The sequence below is a fragment of the Littorina saxatilis genome, linkage group LG4 (assembly GCF_037325665.1).
Source record: "Littorina saxatilis isolate snail1 linkage group LG4, US_GU_Lsax_2.0, whole genome shotgun sequence".
Taxonomy (NCBI): Eukaryota; Metazoa; Mollusca; class Gastropoda; order Littorinimorpha; family Littorinidae; genus Littorina; species Littorina saxatilis.
This window is the reverse complement of record NC_090248.1, coordinates 38,885,860-38,906,496: the sequence shown is the minus strand read 5'-3', so window position 1 is coordinate 38,906,496 and position 20,637 is coordinate 38,885,860. Positions and strand designations below refer to the sequence as shown.

At 42.8% G+C, this 20,637-nt stretch overlaps 1 protein-coding gene across 1 annotated transcript; it reads left to right on the top strand.

Moving 5' to 3' along the window:
- Positions 1-1,328: 1,328 nt before the first annotated feature.
- Positions 1,329-19,430, top strand: LOC138964716 (uncharacterized). Its single transcript, XM_070336748.1, has 6 exons — positions 1,329-1,442; positions 12,622-12,883; positions 15,378-15,559; positions 16,524-16,796; positions 17,564-17,707; positions 19,070-19,430. The coding sequence occupies exons 2-6, from the start codon at positions 12,647-12,649 to the stop codon at positions 19,275-19,277; spliced, it is 1,044 nt and encodes a 347-aa protein (XP_070192849.1). The 5' UTR covers positions 1,329-1,442; positions 12,622-12,646; the 3' UTR covers positions 19,278-19,430.
- The last annotated feature ends 1,207 nt before the right edge of the window (positions 19,431-20,637 follow it).

Here is a 20,637-nt window from a genome sequence, read left to right as displayed (position 1 = left end):
TATGAATATTCAATACCGGAAATCACGCCCGGACAGTAAGCCTCCCGTAAACCATCACAGATACTGTCAGGCTTTTACACACAGTATAAACACCCTTCCATTTGAACGCTCACCAAACGGGAACATCCTAGGTGCCCTACGTAAAGAGCGAGCAATTTTTAAAGAATTAATTTTGCAGATTCGGGTTGTCTCGAACACGTTTTGGACTCATCCTGAACTCAGGTCAAACATGAGTTACTTCCCTTCGGGTCTCATTCTATCGATGTAAACTGGCGATAGCCGTGAATCGATGATTATCAGAATGGTTTTGGACCGTGGTGCGTTTTTGCGCAAGACCTAACTTTTAAAATCTAAATAATAAATTGACAGCTTGTTACACAAACATTCTTTAATCATAAAAGAATTCTTTTTTCATCAAGACAAGATCAGTACAATTCGAAGTGGTGAAAGTTTGAAAAAAGAAAAGCCCGGAAGCAGGGTCACGCAAGGGTTGTAGCAGATGATGGTTTATGCATATCGCCGTTCCTCTCAACAGTCAAAAGCCATCGCTAGAGTTCTTGTGAACCACAGCTGTTTGTTTCGTGCATAAAAACGTGCTATTGTAGATAAGCTCACATCGAGTCGCATTCAAATTACTAACTGACGACTACTTTGTGAAAAAGGGAAACTGGATCACACGGGTTCACGATGGCTCAGGGGTAAGATAAACCACGCAAAAATAAATTCTTTGAAAATTGTTCGCTCTTTACGGAGGGCACCTAGGATGTTCTCAATCGGTGAGTGTTTAAATGAAAGGGTGTTTGTACTGTGTGTAAAAGCCTGACCGTATCTGTGATGGTTTACGGGAGGCTTACTGTGCCTTTAATCAATTCAATTTGATTTGTTACCAACTGAATTGCTGGTAGGAACAGTGTTTTGAACGACCTGTGTCTATTGACGTTCACTCATTCACAGCTCTGTTAGTCCATGGTATGAGGTAAGGGGTACGCCGTACGGTGAACGTACCACGAATCACATTAATGAACGTGTAGCTCACTAAACTGTCACGCATGACGCTGTAGTGATAAAGCTGTACAATATGTGCAAGTAGGCTACTGAGACATTGTTCACCTTTTCATGCAATGTGAGCCTGGTGCCAATCAAACTGGCTTAATAAAAAAAAAAGTAAAGGCACGCGCGCGCAGGCCCAGTGTGTGTGTGTGTGTGTGTGTGTGTGTGTGGCGTCAAAAATCAGCAATAATGAACAATACAGTCTGAAACGCCAGCTGTGCTTGGTGAACAAGAATATGCTTCAATAACTAGCTTATATGCCGATTTTTACAACCACGCACATATACAATTGTCAGATATCCATGCACACTTGCACAATAAGCGTTAGAGGTAGCATAAGCCATGGCAGATTGCAGTCTGCTTCGGATTTCCAGAAGGATGTTAAAAATGAGGTGAGTGTACCCGATGTGTTTGCTTTTACATTTGATCCAGTTTTGACTAAATGGTTTCAGATCGACTGGGAATCGAGACGAGGGTGATGTGTGTGTGTGCGTTTGCGTGCACATTGCGTGTGTAGAGGGATTCCCAGAAAACTACTGGACAAATCTTCATGAATCGTTCCTTATGAAGTTTCCCAGAAGATATCTCCACCCGTTTTCTTTTTTTTAATTTCGATGTCTTTAATGCCGTCATGTCCAGCTATTTAAAGAAGTTGAGGCGAAACTGTGGCGACCTCTTTTTTCAATCATGATTGAATTTTGGCCTAACAATCTTTGACTCACTTCGGACGATGGGATTGTACTTCAGCTTAGAAGCTAAACAATTAAATTAACAAATCAATTAAATTAGATCATCAAAACTCAGACAATTCTAATAAAAACGGAAGTTTTAATAAGTCTACAAAAAAGATGGCATTGTTTGCTTTATCATTTCCTCAATCCAAAAAATATATTGATATGTCATGTTTACTCTGAAAATGTGCTCAAAATTAAAGAAATTCGGTTCAATGTTGGCATGCTTAGCGGAGCCAAACGCGACCGGTTGTCTCGGATTTTGGCTAGCAAAACTAGTCTCGGTGATGACGGGTCCGGGGATTTCAGTGTTGAATTTTATTTCTAGGTAATGCTGCGTCGCCCAAATAAATAACGGTTTTGGGTGTGACAAAAAAAATAACAGGACCGGAGTGCTATGTAAATCATGAGCAGTTCTTGCAAACCCATTTAAAAAATATGACACCACCAGCCTGTTTCCGCATATTGGGCCAGAATTTTTGTGGCAAATCGACGTTGCAGTTCCGGAGCAGATGATAAAAATTTCTTTGCGAATTTGCGTTTAAACGTGTTTTTCCCATAATATAACAATGCACAGCTCGGAAATATGGCCAAGAACAAATATATGGTACTTCGAAGAAAGAAGAATAACAACATTCTTGTCCAATACGACTTGCAATTTACCGTGTCTGACAAATATCACTCGAAATCTTGAGTCCCTCTTAAAAAGTTTGCGCTTTGCCCTTAGACTTTGTTTCACGCCCTATTCTAGACCAAATGCTGACACAGTAGCCTGCTGAATAGGAATAAACCAATTCAGAATACAGGAGTACATCGTTCGCCCGACATAACAACATTTACGATTGAGGCTTAAATGTCTTTATGTCGTGACACCACTTATCGCATATTTACACATATATACACACAACTTCCATCCTCATACCGCACAATCTAAGACTTCACCCTGGTAGTAACAGTTCCAACATTTATTGAGCTGGTATATACACATGTGTATCCACACATCAACAAACTCCCCTGGCTGGGGTTCAAAATTCCACTAGCAACAAACTTGCTGCTGTACATTCCTCTTAAGCAAAAACACCCCCCTGACCAGGGTAAAAAAGTCTATCCATGCACAATCAAACATTTAGCTGTTCTGAGACACTATTCCTCTGCCACAAATACAGAAGTTCAGAACAAACCTATTGCTGTTCTATCAGGTTATTACTTTTTGGCATAATCGGGCGCAGAGTGGGGAGATAGACATAACCACAGGCAGTAGTTTCCACTTTTTTAAACACCTAATTTAGAAATGCACCCCCTCCGCTTCTCTGTATCCAATTGCCCTCATCTGTACCAGCAAATCAGCAGGCCCCTGGCTGACGTCTCAGCTCTGTTTTGCCCATTACGTACTATACTTGCAGAAGTAATCTGGTGGTGTACACCAACCAAATCACTCTGTTTAGCACGCCAACCCCTGGCTCTCACAGGGTGAGAAAGACTAGCAATGGATACAGGTCGGTAATGGTGCAGCCACAGGACCCTCCTCCACTGAACCAGACCACAACAACATGGCCTTTTGTACGGGCTCAATCCTGGGAGGATCCTGCAGATATCGTTAAAGTTACTGATCCTGCAGATATCGTTAAAGTTACTGATCCTGCAGATATCGTTAAAGTTACTGAATAGTGTGTGCTTCCAAGCAGAATTACTTTCGCCTGTGGCCATGTCTATCTTATGCCAACAAATTGCTAGCAATTTACCCCACTTCTGCCTGCCCTAATTATACATGTTAGCTCTCTCTCTAAGTTCGCAACAAAGAGTTTGTTGCCCCACTCGCTGAGGTGTACACCATCTGCGGCGAGGCACCAGCTGTCGTTGCTTATGTTACAGCCACTGCTAGATTAAATTAACATGAAAAGTTATTCTATTTGTTTACGAAACCTGTGAAATTCCGCCATCTTGTGCCACTGGATCCCCAAAGTTATTCCCTTATGTATACCCGTACGGCTTGTGATTTCCACCTTCCCAATGTTTTTACCTCCTCCATTGTCATACCATTTATGACAGCTGTCGTTGCAGCTCCAATACGGAACGAATGAGAAGAAAATCGGCTTACTTGCCAGCCCAGGGTGGCCGCACACTTTTTCAAAACTGCCTGAAATTGGTACCTTGTTAATGGCGCGCCACTAAAATGTTTAAACAGAAGACCTGTTCCGGCTGGCCTCGCACTTAAGTAAGCTCTCATGCACCTAACCGGGCACACCTGGCGATGACTACCTACTGTCTTCAACTGTATCACTGAACCCACCCCTAGCTGATCTGTTTTTGAGCCTAGTATTCTGACAGACAGCTGTGATGTCAGCTGAACGTCCGACAACTTGAGTCCTTCACGCCCGGAATCCCCTTGGCCGACGATCTCGCTGACTCTCAGGAGCGCGAAGAATGCCAGAGTGAAGGCTGCCGCAAACAAGTTTACCTCAAACTGATTCATACATATGCTAGGCAAGATGTTGATCAACTGCTTTAGCCTATCAAAAGTGATGGGCAGCCGGCTATCCTGTCGTTGGCCCTCCTTGGCCAACCCCTGCAACAATTTCTTAAGTACAAAATTGTCGGTGGGGTCCTCCCAACCGTTCAGTTTGTGTTTACAGCTTACACCCGCTAAGTAAGTTCTAACTGTTGCTGGCGCACAGTGCTGTAAAGACAGAGACGCTGCAAAATGCAATACCTGTGATTCTGGTGCAGGCCAGCTCTGGGGCAGCCCAAGAGAGTCCCTAAATGCCTCGAACCGGTGTACACCTTGTTCATAAGCAGTATGGGTAGATGGCGCCATGGATTTTCGCACCAATCTTTTTATTTCTGCAGCAGTACCTGCCAGATGGAGTTGGGTACTGGTGTTGCCCTCAGATCTGCTTCTGGCGCCAATAATCTGAACCTGTCCAGCTGCAAACGAGACAACGCATCAGCTAAGTTGTTGCTGCGCCCTGGAATATGCTTCGCCTTAAACAGGATGTTTCGCTCCAGACAGGCTAAAACAAAAATACGCACCAACCCCATTGAGGCTTTGGATCGTGAGGACTGCTTATTGAGGACATGTACCACTGCCTGGTTGTCGCAGTGAAACAGCACCTTTTTGTCCTTTAACTGCTCGCCCCACAACAAGACGGCCACCACTATTGGGAACAACTCCTTAAATGTTATGTCCCCATTTTCAGCTAGTCCTGGTGGCCATTCTCCGCAAGCCCAGTGGCCTTGGAAATAAGCTCCAAACCCCACCGCTCCAGCGGCGTCGGTGTAGAACTGCACCGATGTGTTGTCAACCCAATTCTCACTCAGCAGAACTGACACCCCGTTGTACTGTTGGAGGAAGTTTCCCCAGACGGCTAGGTCATTCTTCATGGCTTCTGTCATTCGGATTCTATGGAACGGTTTGCGTGCCCCCATTGTGGCATCAATCAAGCGCCTACAGAAAGCTCGCCCTGGCACCACTGCCCGGCATGCGAAGTTAAGCTTACCAATCAGCGATTGAATTTCTCTTAGCTTTACCTTCTTCCGCTTGTACATGAACTCACCAATGCTATCTTTTAGCTCGTTCAACTTGTCTTGAGGGATTCTGACCTCCATGTTCTGGGTGTCCACCATTAGCCCTAAGTACTTGAGGCAAGTTGTTGGCCCAACCAACTTGTCAGGCGCCACCGGAACCCCTAAGTCCTCGAATAATCGCAAGACTTTTTCAAATCCCTGCTGTGCCTCTATGTATGACACCCCTCCCCCACAGAAGTCATCCAAATAATGAATCAAATTTTCTGAACCTGAAGCCTTATGTCCACACCACTCTAGAAAGGTACTGAACTTTTCAAACAAAGCGCAGGAGACGGAACAACCGAAAGGGAGCGCCTTATCAATGTAAAACTGCCCATTTACTTGCATACCCAGCAAGCAGAAATCATCAGGGTGAAGCGGCAGCAGGCGAAAAGCTGACGTGATATCAATTTTAAACAGATGGGCCCCTTGACCGAGCCGCCTCATCATTTTTGTCACCGCGTCAAATGGAGTGTATTCTACTGAACTGTATTCGGTTGGTATGCCGCTGTTTACCGATCCCCCATGCGGGTGTGACAGGTCAAAAATTAACCGATACTCCCCTGGTGTACTTTTTTCCACGAGGCCTACGGGCGATACAATGAGATTATCCATAGGTCTGTGGTCGTATGGACCGGCAACCCTCCCTAACTTGACTTCTTCTTTCAGCTTGTCCATAACAACACCAGGAAGCTTACGCGCGGAACCATGATTTTCTGCCCCCCTGGCTACTCTCGGCCCGGTATAAGGAATCCTAAAACCTTCAGCAAACCCTAAGCGCATAAGGTGTGCGTCTTTGGCATTATCGTACTCCGCCAGCCAACGATACAGTGCTTCAGTTTTTATTGGTGTTGCCGCAAGTGAAACCAGAGGGTCCTGTGCTGGAGGGGTGTGGACCACCTCACGTTCACATGTCCCTTGCTCTGGGCCGAAAGGACTGCCCTCCGCTGGCTGATGTGGTGGTAGCCTCCCCTTTCTTGCGACAACTGACTTCTCCATGGGAGGAGCTACCACAGCTTGAACAGGCGTGTTTGTATGAGCAGTTGTCGCGAGTGCATCCCCTTTTTCTGTTGAAATAATGGCACACGCCCTTACCTCTTTTGGCACTGTCCCCCCCTCTGGCAGACTGAGCTGGAGGTGACCTAACAAGGGATGAGGTCACACTTGCTGGCTTACAGAACAGCTGCAACCACAGCTGGTTGTCGATGTTTCCCCACGGGCGTGTTGGGTCTGCTTCCTTTACTGTGCGGAATTGCTGGTCATAGAGCAACCAGCCATTGCCCGGGAAATCCCGGGCCGCTCCTCTGATTAATTCCGCATAAGCCAGCATATCCTGCAAACATTCAGGGTGGGCCACCAGGTATACCGACATGTATATGTGGAACGCACTGGTCCACTGCTCTAGGGACATTTCTCCTTTTCCCCTCTTTTCTTCCTTTGGGACAAGGCGCCCCTGGTCGTCCAGGACATAGGCCACTGTCTGCCTGTCCTCTTGCCTGTCCATAAAGGATTTGGCAAGGAGAATTGCCAAGTCGATCGATTTCCCCTCTACAATCTTCCTTCTGACATCATGAGTCACTGTTATAGAGAGGTGGTCCATTCTATGACCCCTGTGTCCCCCCGCCCCGTTCACGAAAGCGTCCTCTAAAAATCTTAGTCTCTCCAGTAATTCCCTTGTACCTGGATCGGTTCCGTTTGTGGGCGCTGAAGCGTGGACATCCGACGATGCTGTCGCTTCCTGTCTCGCCTCTCTTTCCTCATCCCACCAGTCTCGCTGGCTTGTTCCAGGCTGCCCATGGCCACAGTCTCGCTGGCTCGGTCCCGGCTGCCTATGGCCACAGTCTCGCTGGCTCGGTCCCGGCTGCCTATGGCCACAGTCTCACTGGCTCGGTCCCGGCTGCCCATGACCACGGTCTCGCTGGCTCGGTCCCGGCTGCCCATGACCACTTGGCCCTGTTCGCTGCTGCACTGGGCTGCGTGACCTCGACCTCAGTCTGGCTGGTCGCCTGCCTGCCCCCCGGCGTTGAGGTCGTCCTCTACCAGACATCTGTAACACTCAGACTATAAATAGTTGAATTACCATGTTATAACCCCGTGTTGTTTTTCCTTCGTCCGTTCCTGTAGTGGCAAGGTACAGCTCTATATGACCAAAGCTTTAGCCCCACCTAATTATCTAATGTTCTTGTCCAATACTTTTTAGTAAAACTTTTTCCCATGAAATTCAACAATTAAATAAAATGTCTGAGTTTGATATTTTAACTTCTCAAACTTGTTGTAATTGCTTTACCTTAATTATTTGTAATCACTGTAAAGTTCTTTCCTCGAATTCCTGAGATCCCACTGAAATCATTACAGAACTACATGGGAGGTAACTTGTGACCCCCTATGATGAGTACTCTGTTATCCGGTAGTTACCTCCCTTCCTTAATTTACACTTTCATGGCAAAATGTTTTCCAAATAGTCTGTGTTGCACCAAAATTGTCTGTGTTGTTCATCTCTTATCCTTGTTATCGTGACCAGACAAATTACAACATTCCCCCGTCATTTTACTAGCACCAACTTCCCCCCTTTTCTTGCTGCGACTATTATGTGTGGCCGCTGACACGATCCCTTCTTCAGTGTGCGGAAGACGGTCAGCATGTATCACCCCTTTTTAACAAGCTGACATACTATTTTGCTACAAATTACACAAGCTAAAAGGCGACTGCTGAGAAAGTTGTGTTATCACTGAGATTGGAATCCCCATGATACAGTGGCAGACAAAAGTATTGCCTACCTTGAACACTTACCACACCCCAGCAAGAAAGTAGGTCACGGACGGTGGTGTGTACACTGGTTCCGTTTTCCTTTGTCTTCCCCCTCGACTCGTCAGACACTACCAAAAAACTTCGTTCTCCTCCTCGAATCGATGTAAAAACGAAAAACAAAATCGAATGCACTTACTGCTTTTAAATTGAAACTGCTATGACTAGTGTTGTAGGTCGAGCAAAACCAAGGTGACTAATATAGCTAGACAAATTGAAGAAAACTGGAGCTATAAAATTGTGCCACACGTTCGGTGCTGGCTAGACATCCGGGGTATTTTGGTTCCAGACTAAGCTGTCTGAGAATAACCCAAATATGTCGCCCTATTCTAGACCAAATGCTGACACAGTAGCCTGCTGAATAGGAATAAACCAATTCAGAATACAGGAGTACATCGTTCGCCCAACATAACAACACTAGTGGTACCCGTGCTACGCACTTTGTGTGCTGCGCATGCGATGTCATTTTGTTGGTTATGTGCTTGTGAAAATGTTGTTTGCACCCCTCCCCCCCCCCCCCCCGCACATTATCCCGCATATAATGAATTATATTCTCTTGGTGAAAAATAAAATGTTAACCCTTACACCGGTGCAATTCTGTAACACATGTTACATAGCCACTGGTGAATTAACAGAGAGAAAAATAACAAAAAACAGTCATATAGGTTTTCGCATCAATGGGAGGTAATCGGAACTGACCAAAAAGACTGCGCGACCGCACGCGACTATACAAACAAACAAAATAAAATACAGCAGGTATGGCGTTTGCATGAATCCATGATTACGTCTACATGAACAACAGTGATAAAAGTGCGCATCTCTTCCCAGCCGTGCAGCGCTTTGAAAGTTGGAAGCATTAAAATTTAAACGGGTAAAAAGCCATCGTGAAGATACGAAAAAAAGTATGACGTGTAAAATACTTAATGATTCAAACGCATAGTATAACATATGTAACTGACAACAGAAAATATATACATGGTTCACACACACAATCGAGTGCACACATCCATGCTTATTTAAAGTCATGTACACACACACACACATACATACATGGCATCAAGCAACACACAATTAAATGACACATATGGAATATGGAAAACGTATAATGGACATGAACATGGCAAGTAATTTACACCGTTACCTACTATAAAATTGATGATATATATATACCACTCACTTGCTATTCGCCTAAAAGCTTGCAGTGTGCTGTGACACATATAAGAAACCAGAAGAAAAAAGGACTTTACTTTGGCGAAAAGAGCATATGCTGCTTATTTTTGTACATAACTGCTATAACTGTATTTTTTCCGAACACTTACATGTAAAAAACATAGAGATATATCTTACCATTTCACTAAGACAGCCAAAATAACGGTCAAATTAAGGGGAGATCATGATGACGTACATGTCTATGGTTGCACCGGGGGAAAATATTTAGTCGCTGGAACCTATAAGGTTATACGGCGACTTATCAGGTGATAATGTTTCGAACTTATCTTTTAAAAATTAAGTAAACAAATCTATGGAATATTTTGGAGTTCCATTAACAGATAAACAGATCTATCTATCTTCTTATATAGGTTTTCGCATCAATGGGAGGTAATCGGAACTGACCAAAAAGACTGCGCGACCGCACGCGACTATACAAACAAACAAAATAAAATACAGCAGGTATGACGTTTGCATGAATCCATGATTACGTCTACATGAACAACAGTGATAAAAGTGCGCATCTCTTCCCAGCCGTGCAGCGCTTTGAAAGTTGGAAGCATTAAAATTTAAACGGGTAAAAAGCCATCGTGAAGATACGAAAAAAAGTATGACGTCTAAAATACTTAATGATTCAAACGCATAGTATAACATATCTAATTGACAACATTGACAACAGAAAATATATACATGGTTCACACACACAATCGAGTGCACACATCCATCCATGCTTATTTAAAGTCATGTACACACACACACACATACATGGCATCAAGCAATCAAGCAACACACAATTAAATGGCACATATGGAATATGGAAAACGTATAATGGACATGAACATGGCAAGTAATTTACACCGTTACCTACTATAAAATTGATGATATATATATACCACTCACTTGCTATTCGCCTAAAAGCTTGCGGTGTGCTGTGACACATATAAGAAACCAGAAGAAAAAAGGACTTTACTTTGGCGAAAAGAGCATATGCTGCTTATTTTTGTACATAACTGCTATAACTGTATTTTTTCCGAACACTTACATGTAAAAAACATAGAGATATATCTTACCATTTCACTAAGACAGCCAAAATAACGGTCAAATTAAGGGGAGATCATGATGACGTACATGTCTATGGTTGCACCGGGGAAAAATATTTAGTCGCTGGAACCTATAAGGTATAACACATGTTACATAGCCACTGGTGAATTAACAGAGAGAAAAATAACAAAAAACAGTCATATAGGTTTTCGCATCAATGGGAGGTAATCGGAACTGACCAAAAAGACTGCGCGACCGCACGCGACTATACAAACAAACAAAATAAAATACAGCAGGTATGACGTTTGCATGAATCCATGATTACGTCTACATGAACAACAGTGATAAAAGTGCGCATCTCTTCCCAGCCGTGCAGCGCTTTGAAAGTTGGAAGCATTAAAATTTAAACGGGTAAAAAGCCATCGTGAAGATACGAAAAAAAGTATGACGTCTAAAATACTTAATGATTCAAACGCATAGTATAACATATCTAATTGACAACATTGACAACAGAAAATATATACATGGTTCACACACACAATCGAGTGCACACATCCATCCATGCTAATTTAAAGTCATGTACACACACACACACACATACATACATGGCATCAAGCAACACACAATTAAATGACACATATGGAATATTGAAAACGTATAACGGACATGAACATGGTAAGTATTTTACACCGTTATCTACTATAAAATTGATGATATATATATACCACTCACTTGCTATTCGCCTAAAAGCTTGCGGTGTGCTGTGACACATATAAGAAACCAGAAGAAAAAAGGACTTTACTTTGGCGAAAAGAGCATATGCTGCTTATTTTTGTACATAGCTGCTATAACTGTATTTTTTCCGAACACTTACATGTAAAAAACATAGAGATATATCTTACCATTTCACTAAGACAGCCAAAATAACGGTCAAATTAAGGGGAGATCATGATGACGTACATGTCTATGGTTGAACCGGGGGAAAATATTTAGTCGCTGGAACCTATAAGGTTATACGGCGACTTATCAGGTGATAATGTTTCGAACTGTTTAGTAAACAAATCTATGGAATATTTTGGAGTTCCATTAACAGATAAACAGATCTATCTATCTTCTTATTATTTTAGGTTCGTCTGGGGTAGAGAAATAAAACACACAGCTAGGTTCGTCTGAGGTGCGGTCGCGTGTTTAGTCGAACCGAAAGTTGAAGAAGAACCAATCACAGATCTCTTTCGCCGCGATGTCAAAGTTCAGGTCAAAGTTCACTTGTCTGCTCAAATTTGCGAGACAAACCTCTTCAAACTTTGTTCGTGGACAAAATTGGAAGTCGGGACCTAGCGGAATCGATTTCCTGGGTCACGTTGGCATAGCAACCGAAGGAGAAGGCACAAATCCGCGCGGTTTGGTAACAGGAATCGAAAAACCACCGAAAATCCTACCAGTATTATATAGTAGATTTACGATTGAGGCTTAAATGTCTTTATCTGTTACATCTAAAACTCTCTGCGTCGCCGTTTTGGCATCAGTTTTCTGGATTTTGTTAAGATTGAGTACACAAGTTTCTATGACACCATATTCATTTTATCACTCGATGACACACGCGACGATTGGTGATAAACACTTTTAATATCTTTTTTCACAATTTGGTATGAAGTTTTAGTAACAACTTGAGTAACTCGCAGGTCATATGTTTCTGCTTCAAGAGTTGCCTTACGTGCCAATGAAACTTAATATTAATATTTGATATTGAATACACCATGACAAATACGTACAATGCAAATGCAAATGACGACGGATATTTCATTGTCTCTCCTATCTCTGGACAGAAATCAGATTGTGAAGGTTTAGCTTCTCAAACACTTACATAAGCGTACTACATGTAGACTGAACACAAAAAGTTAAGGATACTCTTTCAGGGGTATAGCCCAGATGTTAAACAGCAGTGCTTTGGTCAGAAACTAATGTGTATTTAAAGATCTATCTTTCCTCTGCTCAATAATGTGTTTCTTAGATTTGAGCAATGCACACATAATTATGTTTCTGACCAAACCACTGCTGTTTGACATCTGGGCTACACCCCTGAAAAAATATCCTTCAATTTTTGTGCTCAGCGTATACACTTTTAAAAACAAAGAGTCCGAAAAGGAAGCAATAATTAAGCACCCCAGGCCATTACGTTGGACGTAGCAAATAATATTAAAAACTATTGCCTCTCTTGCAGATGACAAAGTTTGACAGAGTGAACCATGGTGAGAATACGAAAACTCTCTGGCCCGAGAAAACTGTTGGTGTTAGCAGTCCTTAGTTTTTCTACCACCATCGTTCTTTTGAGGATTTCTCGGATGCACGCTTCACGGGACAGATGTGCTGAAACATTGACGTTAACGTCTGCGCACACACTACGAAGTGCCATTATCAACAAGTGTGCTCTCCCTCTTCTGACACTCTTCAGCACCTGGTCTGACAAGGGGGATACTGAATTGGTGAACGACAAACAAGCATCACACCGGATAGCAAACACAGAAACAAAGAAACAAACAAGCAACTTACAAACAAGCAAACAAACAAAAGAAAGAACGAATGAATGAAGGAGCGAATGGTCGAACAATAGAGTGAGTTAATGACGTCATTGTTTAGCACGGGTTTAGCCAATTCGTGCTCGCCGAACATCTTTGAGTAGTTTGAAGGTGATAACATGCAGGGTATGGCTTGGGCGTCGGTCATCGGTCTTTTGCCTAGGTAGATTCGGGAAAGACCGATAGATAAATGTCTCAGTCAATCAATGGACCGATTTTCTAAAAAATAACAAAATTTAAAAAATAAATAAACCTTTTGTTTTGTTTGAAAATCGGAATATGGTTACAGAAATCGGAAATAGATGGAACGAAATCAAAACTCGGAAGAATTCCGCGAAAATTGGAAGGGTTGGTAGCTTTTCAGGTTACATTCTTTAATTAGTTTCAATCAAATGCTTCACATTTAGCACAACTATGAATGAAGAAACAAGAACAAGAAAGTTCAAAATCAATTGCAACTTTTTTCCCCCCTCACAATTTACTGTACATTATCTTCATGAAATTAAACAACCTCTTCAAGACATTGTGCCTTCAGTCTTCTGAAATTCTGCCAGAAGAAGGTTGCATAAACCAAAATATTGCAAATAACTTTTGGTTTTTGATCTTTATGATTCTTTATTCTTCGTTGTTTTTGTCCTCCCTTTAAACAATTCTCACAACAGCTCTGTAACTGTAATAAGTTTCTCCTCACTGCTGTAATGCATAATGCGCAGTCCCGGGGCGGCAAAAAAGCTTCTTTTTTGTTGTTGACTGATTGATTTGCAAAATGACTGGTTGATGCATGGCCGAGCAGGGTTTTATTTACTAGTGCGCCTTGCACCATTGGCGCATAACATCTCAAAATGTCCCATTGGAATTGCCTACAGTGCGTAAAAGGGCGCACTGAGATTACGTACCACTGCGCCACCCCATGCACACTTTTCAAGGGAGTACAGTGTTAGGAATGAGCTAGGCAAAACCGTGCGCCAAGCCAAGCAACTTGCGAGTTTGTAAAATGCAATGTGATTTGCTTTTAAAATATAATTCATTAGTATTCAACCAATTCTGCGAACTACCTGTGCTTGCGCGATTACCTCCGTGGAAACTGTCAACAGAAGCGAGATCGGTCGAAAAACAGACAAACACACACACACACACACACACACACACACACACACACACACACACACACACACACACACACACACACACACACACACACACACACACACACTAACCGGATACACTGGCAAATTCTCATATCATCATATGGCACTAAATAGCACTATTTTGCATCTTTCGACAAAAGCATTTTCGGACCGCCTAGCCTGCTTTGTGCGTTTTGCCTTCGACTATGTAATGTCCAATCAAAATTTGGTTGAGGGGGACACATGTCCCATTGTCTTTTTCTTCCAGGCTAAACCCTGCCGAGTCAAGTCAAGTCAAGTCAAGTCAAGTATTTTATTGTTTTGGGCCCAGAGGGCTTTGAAACAAAGATATAACTTTAACACAAAAAAAAGGTAACAAATCAGACAGTTAATATATGTATATAAATTGAGCGGACAAATACAACAATACTATACGACCAAATTAAATTGGCAATATACACTTCCATACATGCAAACAAAAAGAAAAATAGGTTTAACAAAATCAGGTAAGAAATCAGGCAGATAATATGTATACATTAAGCGGACAACGATAATATACAGCTGAAGTAAATTGGCAATACCATTATGCCATGCATCTTTTGTAAAAACACAAAACAAAAGCATGTATTACATATATACATACCAATAAAGAAACTAGATATAACGCTAACATACTAAAATCATAACATGGGCTACAAATCTTGACGTTTCATGGCATTATGAATTTTTTTTATTATAATTAAATAGTACACCTAAGTACACATAGTCCCAAACTACTTGGACAGGTACTCCATTCAAGACAAAGTTTGGGATATTCCGTATTTTCCCCCGCGAAAAAACAACTATTTTTGTCTTTGCCGAGTCAGTCAATGGACCTATAGTGGACAAAACCCAAGCCAATCCCTGACCATGTGATTGTATTTTCCACTTTCTTCCTTTACACGATTAGTGGCCCTAGATTATGGTAAAGGCTCATTCCATCTCGTGAAGACTTTTGGGCTCACCGCATGGTCAGACTTTTAGATGGTATTAGACCATCTCTCTACTTGACCGACAGAACTAAATCAACACCCTGTCTGCTTGCTGTTGTCATTTGGATGGAGCTAGTACTGTGTCTTTAAGAAATGAGGAGGGAGAAAGAGTATCACTTTATGTCTCTGTTGATTCTGGCATGTGCTTTAAGTTGAGGATGCTGTTTACCCGTGAAGAACCCTTAATGGCGCCGAGCATGATTTCTTACTCGAGAGAAAAAAATGTCTATTCCACATTTCCAGACTCGCAAGCTGACCCTGAGGAACTGGCAGCAGCTGAAGCCCTACGTGGTGCCCGTGCTGTTCAGCAACTCTGTCACACTGCGGGCACAGGCCGAGCAGTGGGGCTGGTTCTCCATGCCCGTCTCCAACTCTCCCATCGGCGTGCCCGTGCTTAAACACATGTACAGGGACGCAATGGAACGGTGAGTAACTTTTTTTTTTTACACCGTTGGTCAAAATGTGGGGGGGTGGGCGTTTACAAGATACAGTAACCTATACACAGTTTTAGCCCGAAAGTAGGGGGGTGGTGTTTGCTTGATACTGAGCGTTTTAATACAAGGTAGTTTACGGTAGTTACAAATAGTGTGTCAAAAGTGGAACACTTCAATTTAGAGTGCATTATGAGCATGTCTACACATTGGAGGCCGTTACAAACATGTGCCCGCAAGGTAAACCATACTGGGGTCTGGTAGGTCAGTCGGTCAAGGTAAACCATACTGGGGTCTGGTAGGTCAGTCGGTCAAGGTAAACCATACTGGGGTCTGGCAGGTCAGTCGGTCAAGGTAAACCATACTGGGGTCTGGCAGGTCAGTCGGTCAAGGTAAACCATACTGGGGTCTGGCAGGTCAGTCGGTCAAGGTAAACCATACTGGGGTCTGGCAGGTCAGTCGGTCAAGGTAAACCATACTGGGGTCTGGCAGGTCAGTCGGTCAAGGTAAACCATACTGGGGTCTGGCAGGTCAGTCGGTCAAGGTAAACCATACTGGGGTCTGGCAGGTCAGTCGGTCAAGGTAAACCATACTGGGGTCTGGTAGGTCAGTCGGTCAAGGTAAACCATACTGGGGTCTGGCAGGTCAGTCGGTCAAGCACTAGGCTTGTGCTCCTCGAATCACAAATTCGAATCCAGGCCAGGATGTAAAAAAACCGGGTCAACTTTTGTGATGAAACAGTGGCGGTATCCATGTCTCTTTGCTGTGGAACGTAGAAGGCCTCGGTAAGTCTGCCAGACGTCAAGGTAATGAAGGTGGCAGATTACACCTCGACACGCAACCACCTGGTTGTTTAGAAAGTATAATTTTGTTTTAAATTCATTTTCTCTATGCGCAACACACGTCTCCTGCGCTGAGACTTACCTTCAGTAATCCGAGCTTTGTTTTAATGTTGCAGTTTCAACACTACGCTGTACGCCTACGCCAACGGGGACATCCTGTTCACAGACTCCCTGGTCGACACGCTGCTGGCTGTGCTCACTTCTCCCGCACTCCCCTCTGACTCCCAGGCACTCCCCTCTGACTCCCAGGCACTCCTGGTGATTGGTCGGCGGACCAACGTGAACTTTGTCACCGACGAGGAGTCGGCCACCCTGCAGAATGTGTCGAGAGTCGGCAGAAGGGGCAAGCTGTTCATTCCCGACTCCCAAGACTACTTCATCACCAACAGGTTGGATTGCAGGCTTGTGGTACTGTTTGGTTAGTTTGTTTGTTCGTTTGATTGTTTATTTGTTTGTTTGTTTGTTTGTTTGTTTGTTTTTCTTATAGGCACAGTCCTTCCCGTGTAAACGATTCAGCTTACTACGAGCTTATTCAGGTCATTCAGCTTACGTATCTCATGCAGATCTGCCCATGCTTTCGCAATGCGAAGGGACGGGCTCAGTGGCCTAGTGGATAAGATGCGGGCCTCCCATGCGGAAGGTCGTGCGTCCTAATCCCGGTCGCGTCTGTCGGGTTAGCTTAAGGGTGGAGATTTTTCCGATCCCTAGGGTCAACCTATGTGCGGGCCTGTTCGGGCCTTATCCCCCTGTGTGTGTACACGCAAGCACAAGACCAAGTGCGCACGGAAAAGATCCTGTAATCCATGTCGGAGTTCAGTAGGTTATAGAAACATGAAAATACCAAGCATGCTTCCCCCGAAAGCGGAGTATGGCTGCCTAAATGGCGGGGTGAAAACGGTCATACACGTAAAAGATCGTGGAGCTTCAGCCCATGAACAAAGAAGATAAGCAATATAGGAAGGACAAACCCTCTACCTGGACGCATACCAAAAATCAACATCATCATTCCCAAACATTGTTCTAAACAATGAAGCAGGAAGAACTAAACTTTAACTTGCTTAAGTTTGTTTTACTGAAAAGAAATTCCTGGACGTGTTGAACGTACCCCTGCTAATAATCATCAGCATTTCTTGGTCAGTGTACGATTTGGTTGCAGGAGATTCCCATGGCAAAGCATTCCAGAGTTTGTGGTGGGCCGCATTGCTTACGACAGCTGGCTGACAGCGACGTCTGTTACCAGCAATGACATCACTGTGGTTGACGCTACCAAAACCTTGCTTGCTGTTCACCAAACTGTCAAGTGAGCGAAAGAAAACTGTCTCAAGTTAATAAATAAAACGAATTAAAAGAAATGACGTAAAGCGATATAAGCAGTCAATTTGTCAGCTGAAATGAATACAACTGACAACAGCTGATTTTATTTTCACAGATATTAGTAAATCCTGGGGTCGCCGAAACCCTTACACCGAAACAACGCTGACCGATTTTTTTTAAAGCTAATTTGCATAAATCAGATTTCTTCATTTTTTAGCCTATTTTCAGATTAATTATAGCTTTTATGTCTATAATCTTTGGATTCAGGAAATGATAAAACAAATTACAATAAAAGCACGGTTGCGTCTGTGTTTGCGATTCTAATTTGAGTGAGAACTTTAATCAACAAAACAATTCATCAGTTTTTTTAAGATTCGGAGCTGAAATATAATACAATTAGCCCGGACCTGGTCAAAGAAAATTTGACCCAATTTCAATGATTTTATTTTAGAAGGATATGACGTAATCAAACGTCTTCTTAAAAAATGTAAAAACAGTCTGGGGACATCACCTCGAAGAATATACACAAGTTTCATTTACACGTAGCTAGTAGTTTTCTGGAAGAACCCTCCTGGAAATAATTATGTCGAAGTATTAATTTTTGTTTCTGCCAGGAATCAGTCTCGGTGAATCCTTTTCAGTTCAGTTTTGATTTTTAGGCCGACAGTTTGATGAAATGTGTTGATATTGCTTTACGTGACTTGTTTTAACAAATCTTTTTAAATGTCTTCAGATTTGGAATTTTTTCATTTGTGCACCCGAACGCACAAATTGCTGCTAGAGTTGGTAGCGTACTGAACTTTTTCTTCATAATCAACTGAGTTGTGGATACCTGAAAATAAATGTATTAATTTATTTCTCCTTTGTTAGTTTCTTCTCATCCTAGCTAATTCGTTTTTTTAAAAATTATTGGTTGAATTGTTGCTTGACCGATTGACTGCTTGGTAGATGGATGTAGGCGTTTGTGCTTGCTTATTTGATTGCGTCATGGTTGACTGCACTGATGATTGATTGATTGATTGATTGAACTTAAGAGGGATAGATGAATGGGTGGACAGGATGGATGGATATTTGATGGATGGATGATTGCTTGCTTAAATGATTGTTTCATAGATACCTGCACCGATTTTTGATTGACTGATTGATTGATGGATGGATGATTGCTTGCTTAATTGATTGCTTCATGGATAACTGCACCGATGATTGATTGACATATTGATTCATTCATTCATCTGAAAAGGATTAGCCTATTTTGATTGCTTGGTTGATTGCTTGCTTGACTGATTGCTTGATTGATTGCTTGATTGATTAATTGATTGATCTTTAAAGCGAGTAGCCTATTTTGCAGGGCTGGCAACTGGGCAGGATTCTCCCACTCCAACAAGCACTACAACTGGCGGAAAGTTGAGAAGAAGAAGTTTCAACGTCTTATCCGCAAACATTTGCATCAGACTACTTGTGCTTCGTGGAAAACAGTAAAGGCTACACGCCAAGGGAACATTACTGTCACCAAACGAAGTCATCATGAAATTAAAAAAGCTAACTGCCTTTTCTAATCAATTCAGGTATTCGAAAAATGTACTGCTTTCATTTTTAGAAATACTTCCATTGTAAAATGTGTGTTGGTGCTGTTGGACTGTTGAACTTGTCTCAAAATCAGAACGAAATAGTGTCTCGTCGGTGCTATATTGATATTTGGGGAAATTCTGCTTCGGTGTCAGGGTTGGTTCTCTCTCTGTGTGTGTGTGTGTGTGTGTGTGTGTGTGTGTGTGTGTGTGTGTGTGTGTGTGTGCGTGCGTGCGTGTGTGTGTGTGAGTGTGCCGATGTGTGTGTGTGTGTGTGTGGGTGGGTGTGTTTCTTTTATCGTTAAGGTTGCATTGAGTTTGTGACAAATATTTTGTTTTGTATGATTACTGCCTGGTGAACTTATTAAATTTGATAGTGTTTTGAATTGGACGATACTTTCTTCTGAAAATCTGTTCCCACCGCGCTGACGGTAATCGGAAATCTTCAGGATTTTACAGTGTACTTGTTAACAATTGGAATATATTCGAGAAGAAGTCTTCAACCGTTTTAGAGCTTTCTGATAAAAATAGTTATTGCGGTGCTGGTTAACAAATGAACTAGCGCAGTCGCCTTTTGCTATTCTAAAATAAATAGGTCCTGGTGGCTGTTGGTGGGTGAGGGGTTGGATGTCTGAACGAAACCTGTATCTATATCGGCGAAAAGTTATGGACGAGAGGTTGGAACGAATCACGTGTGTTCGCGTTTGAAAATGTCCCACGTGACATTGTAAGCCAGTCAATAGTGAGGGTGTGTTTCTGAAACACAAGGAAAGGAGCACGTGACATTGTAAGCCAGTCAATAGTGAGGGTGTGTGTCTGAAACACGTGGAAGGGAGCACGTGACATTGTAAGCCAGTCAATAGTGAGGGTGTGTGTCTGAAACACGTGGAAAGGAGCACGTGACATTGTAAGCCAGTCAATAGTGAGGATGTGTGTCTGAAACACGTGGAAAGGAGCACGTGACATTGTAAGCCAGTCAATAGTGAGGGTGTGTGTCTGAAACACGTGGAAAGGAGCACGTGACATTGTAAGCCAGTCAATAGTGAGGATGTGTGTCTGAAACACGTGGAAAGGAGCACGTTTGGATTGCTTGATTCACTCAAAAGCAAGGATACTCATTCTTTCACAACCACAACCCCAACCACAACCACAACCAACTCGGCAGAGTTATTTCCGGAGTCTCTCTATTGTGCAAGTACGCGGTTCGCGCGTTTGAAATAGAGAGAGATTCTTTCTTTCTTTATTTGGTGTTTAACGTCGTTTTCAACCACGAAGGTTATATCGCGACGGGGAAAGTGTGGGGGGGCGGGGGGGAAAGATGGGATAGAGCCACTTGTCAATTGTTTCTTGT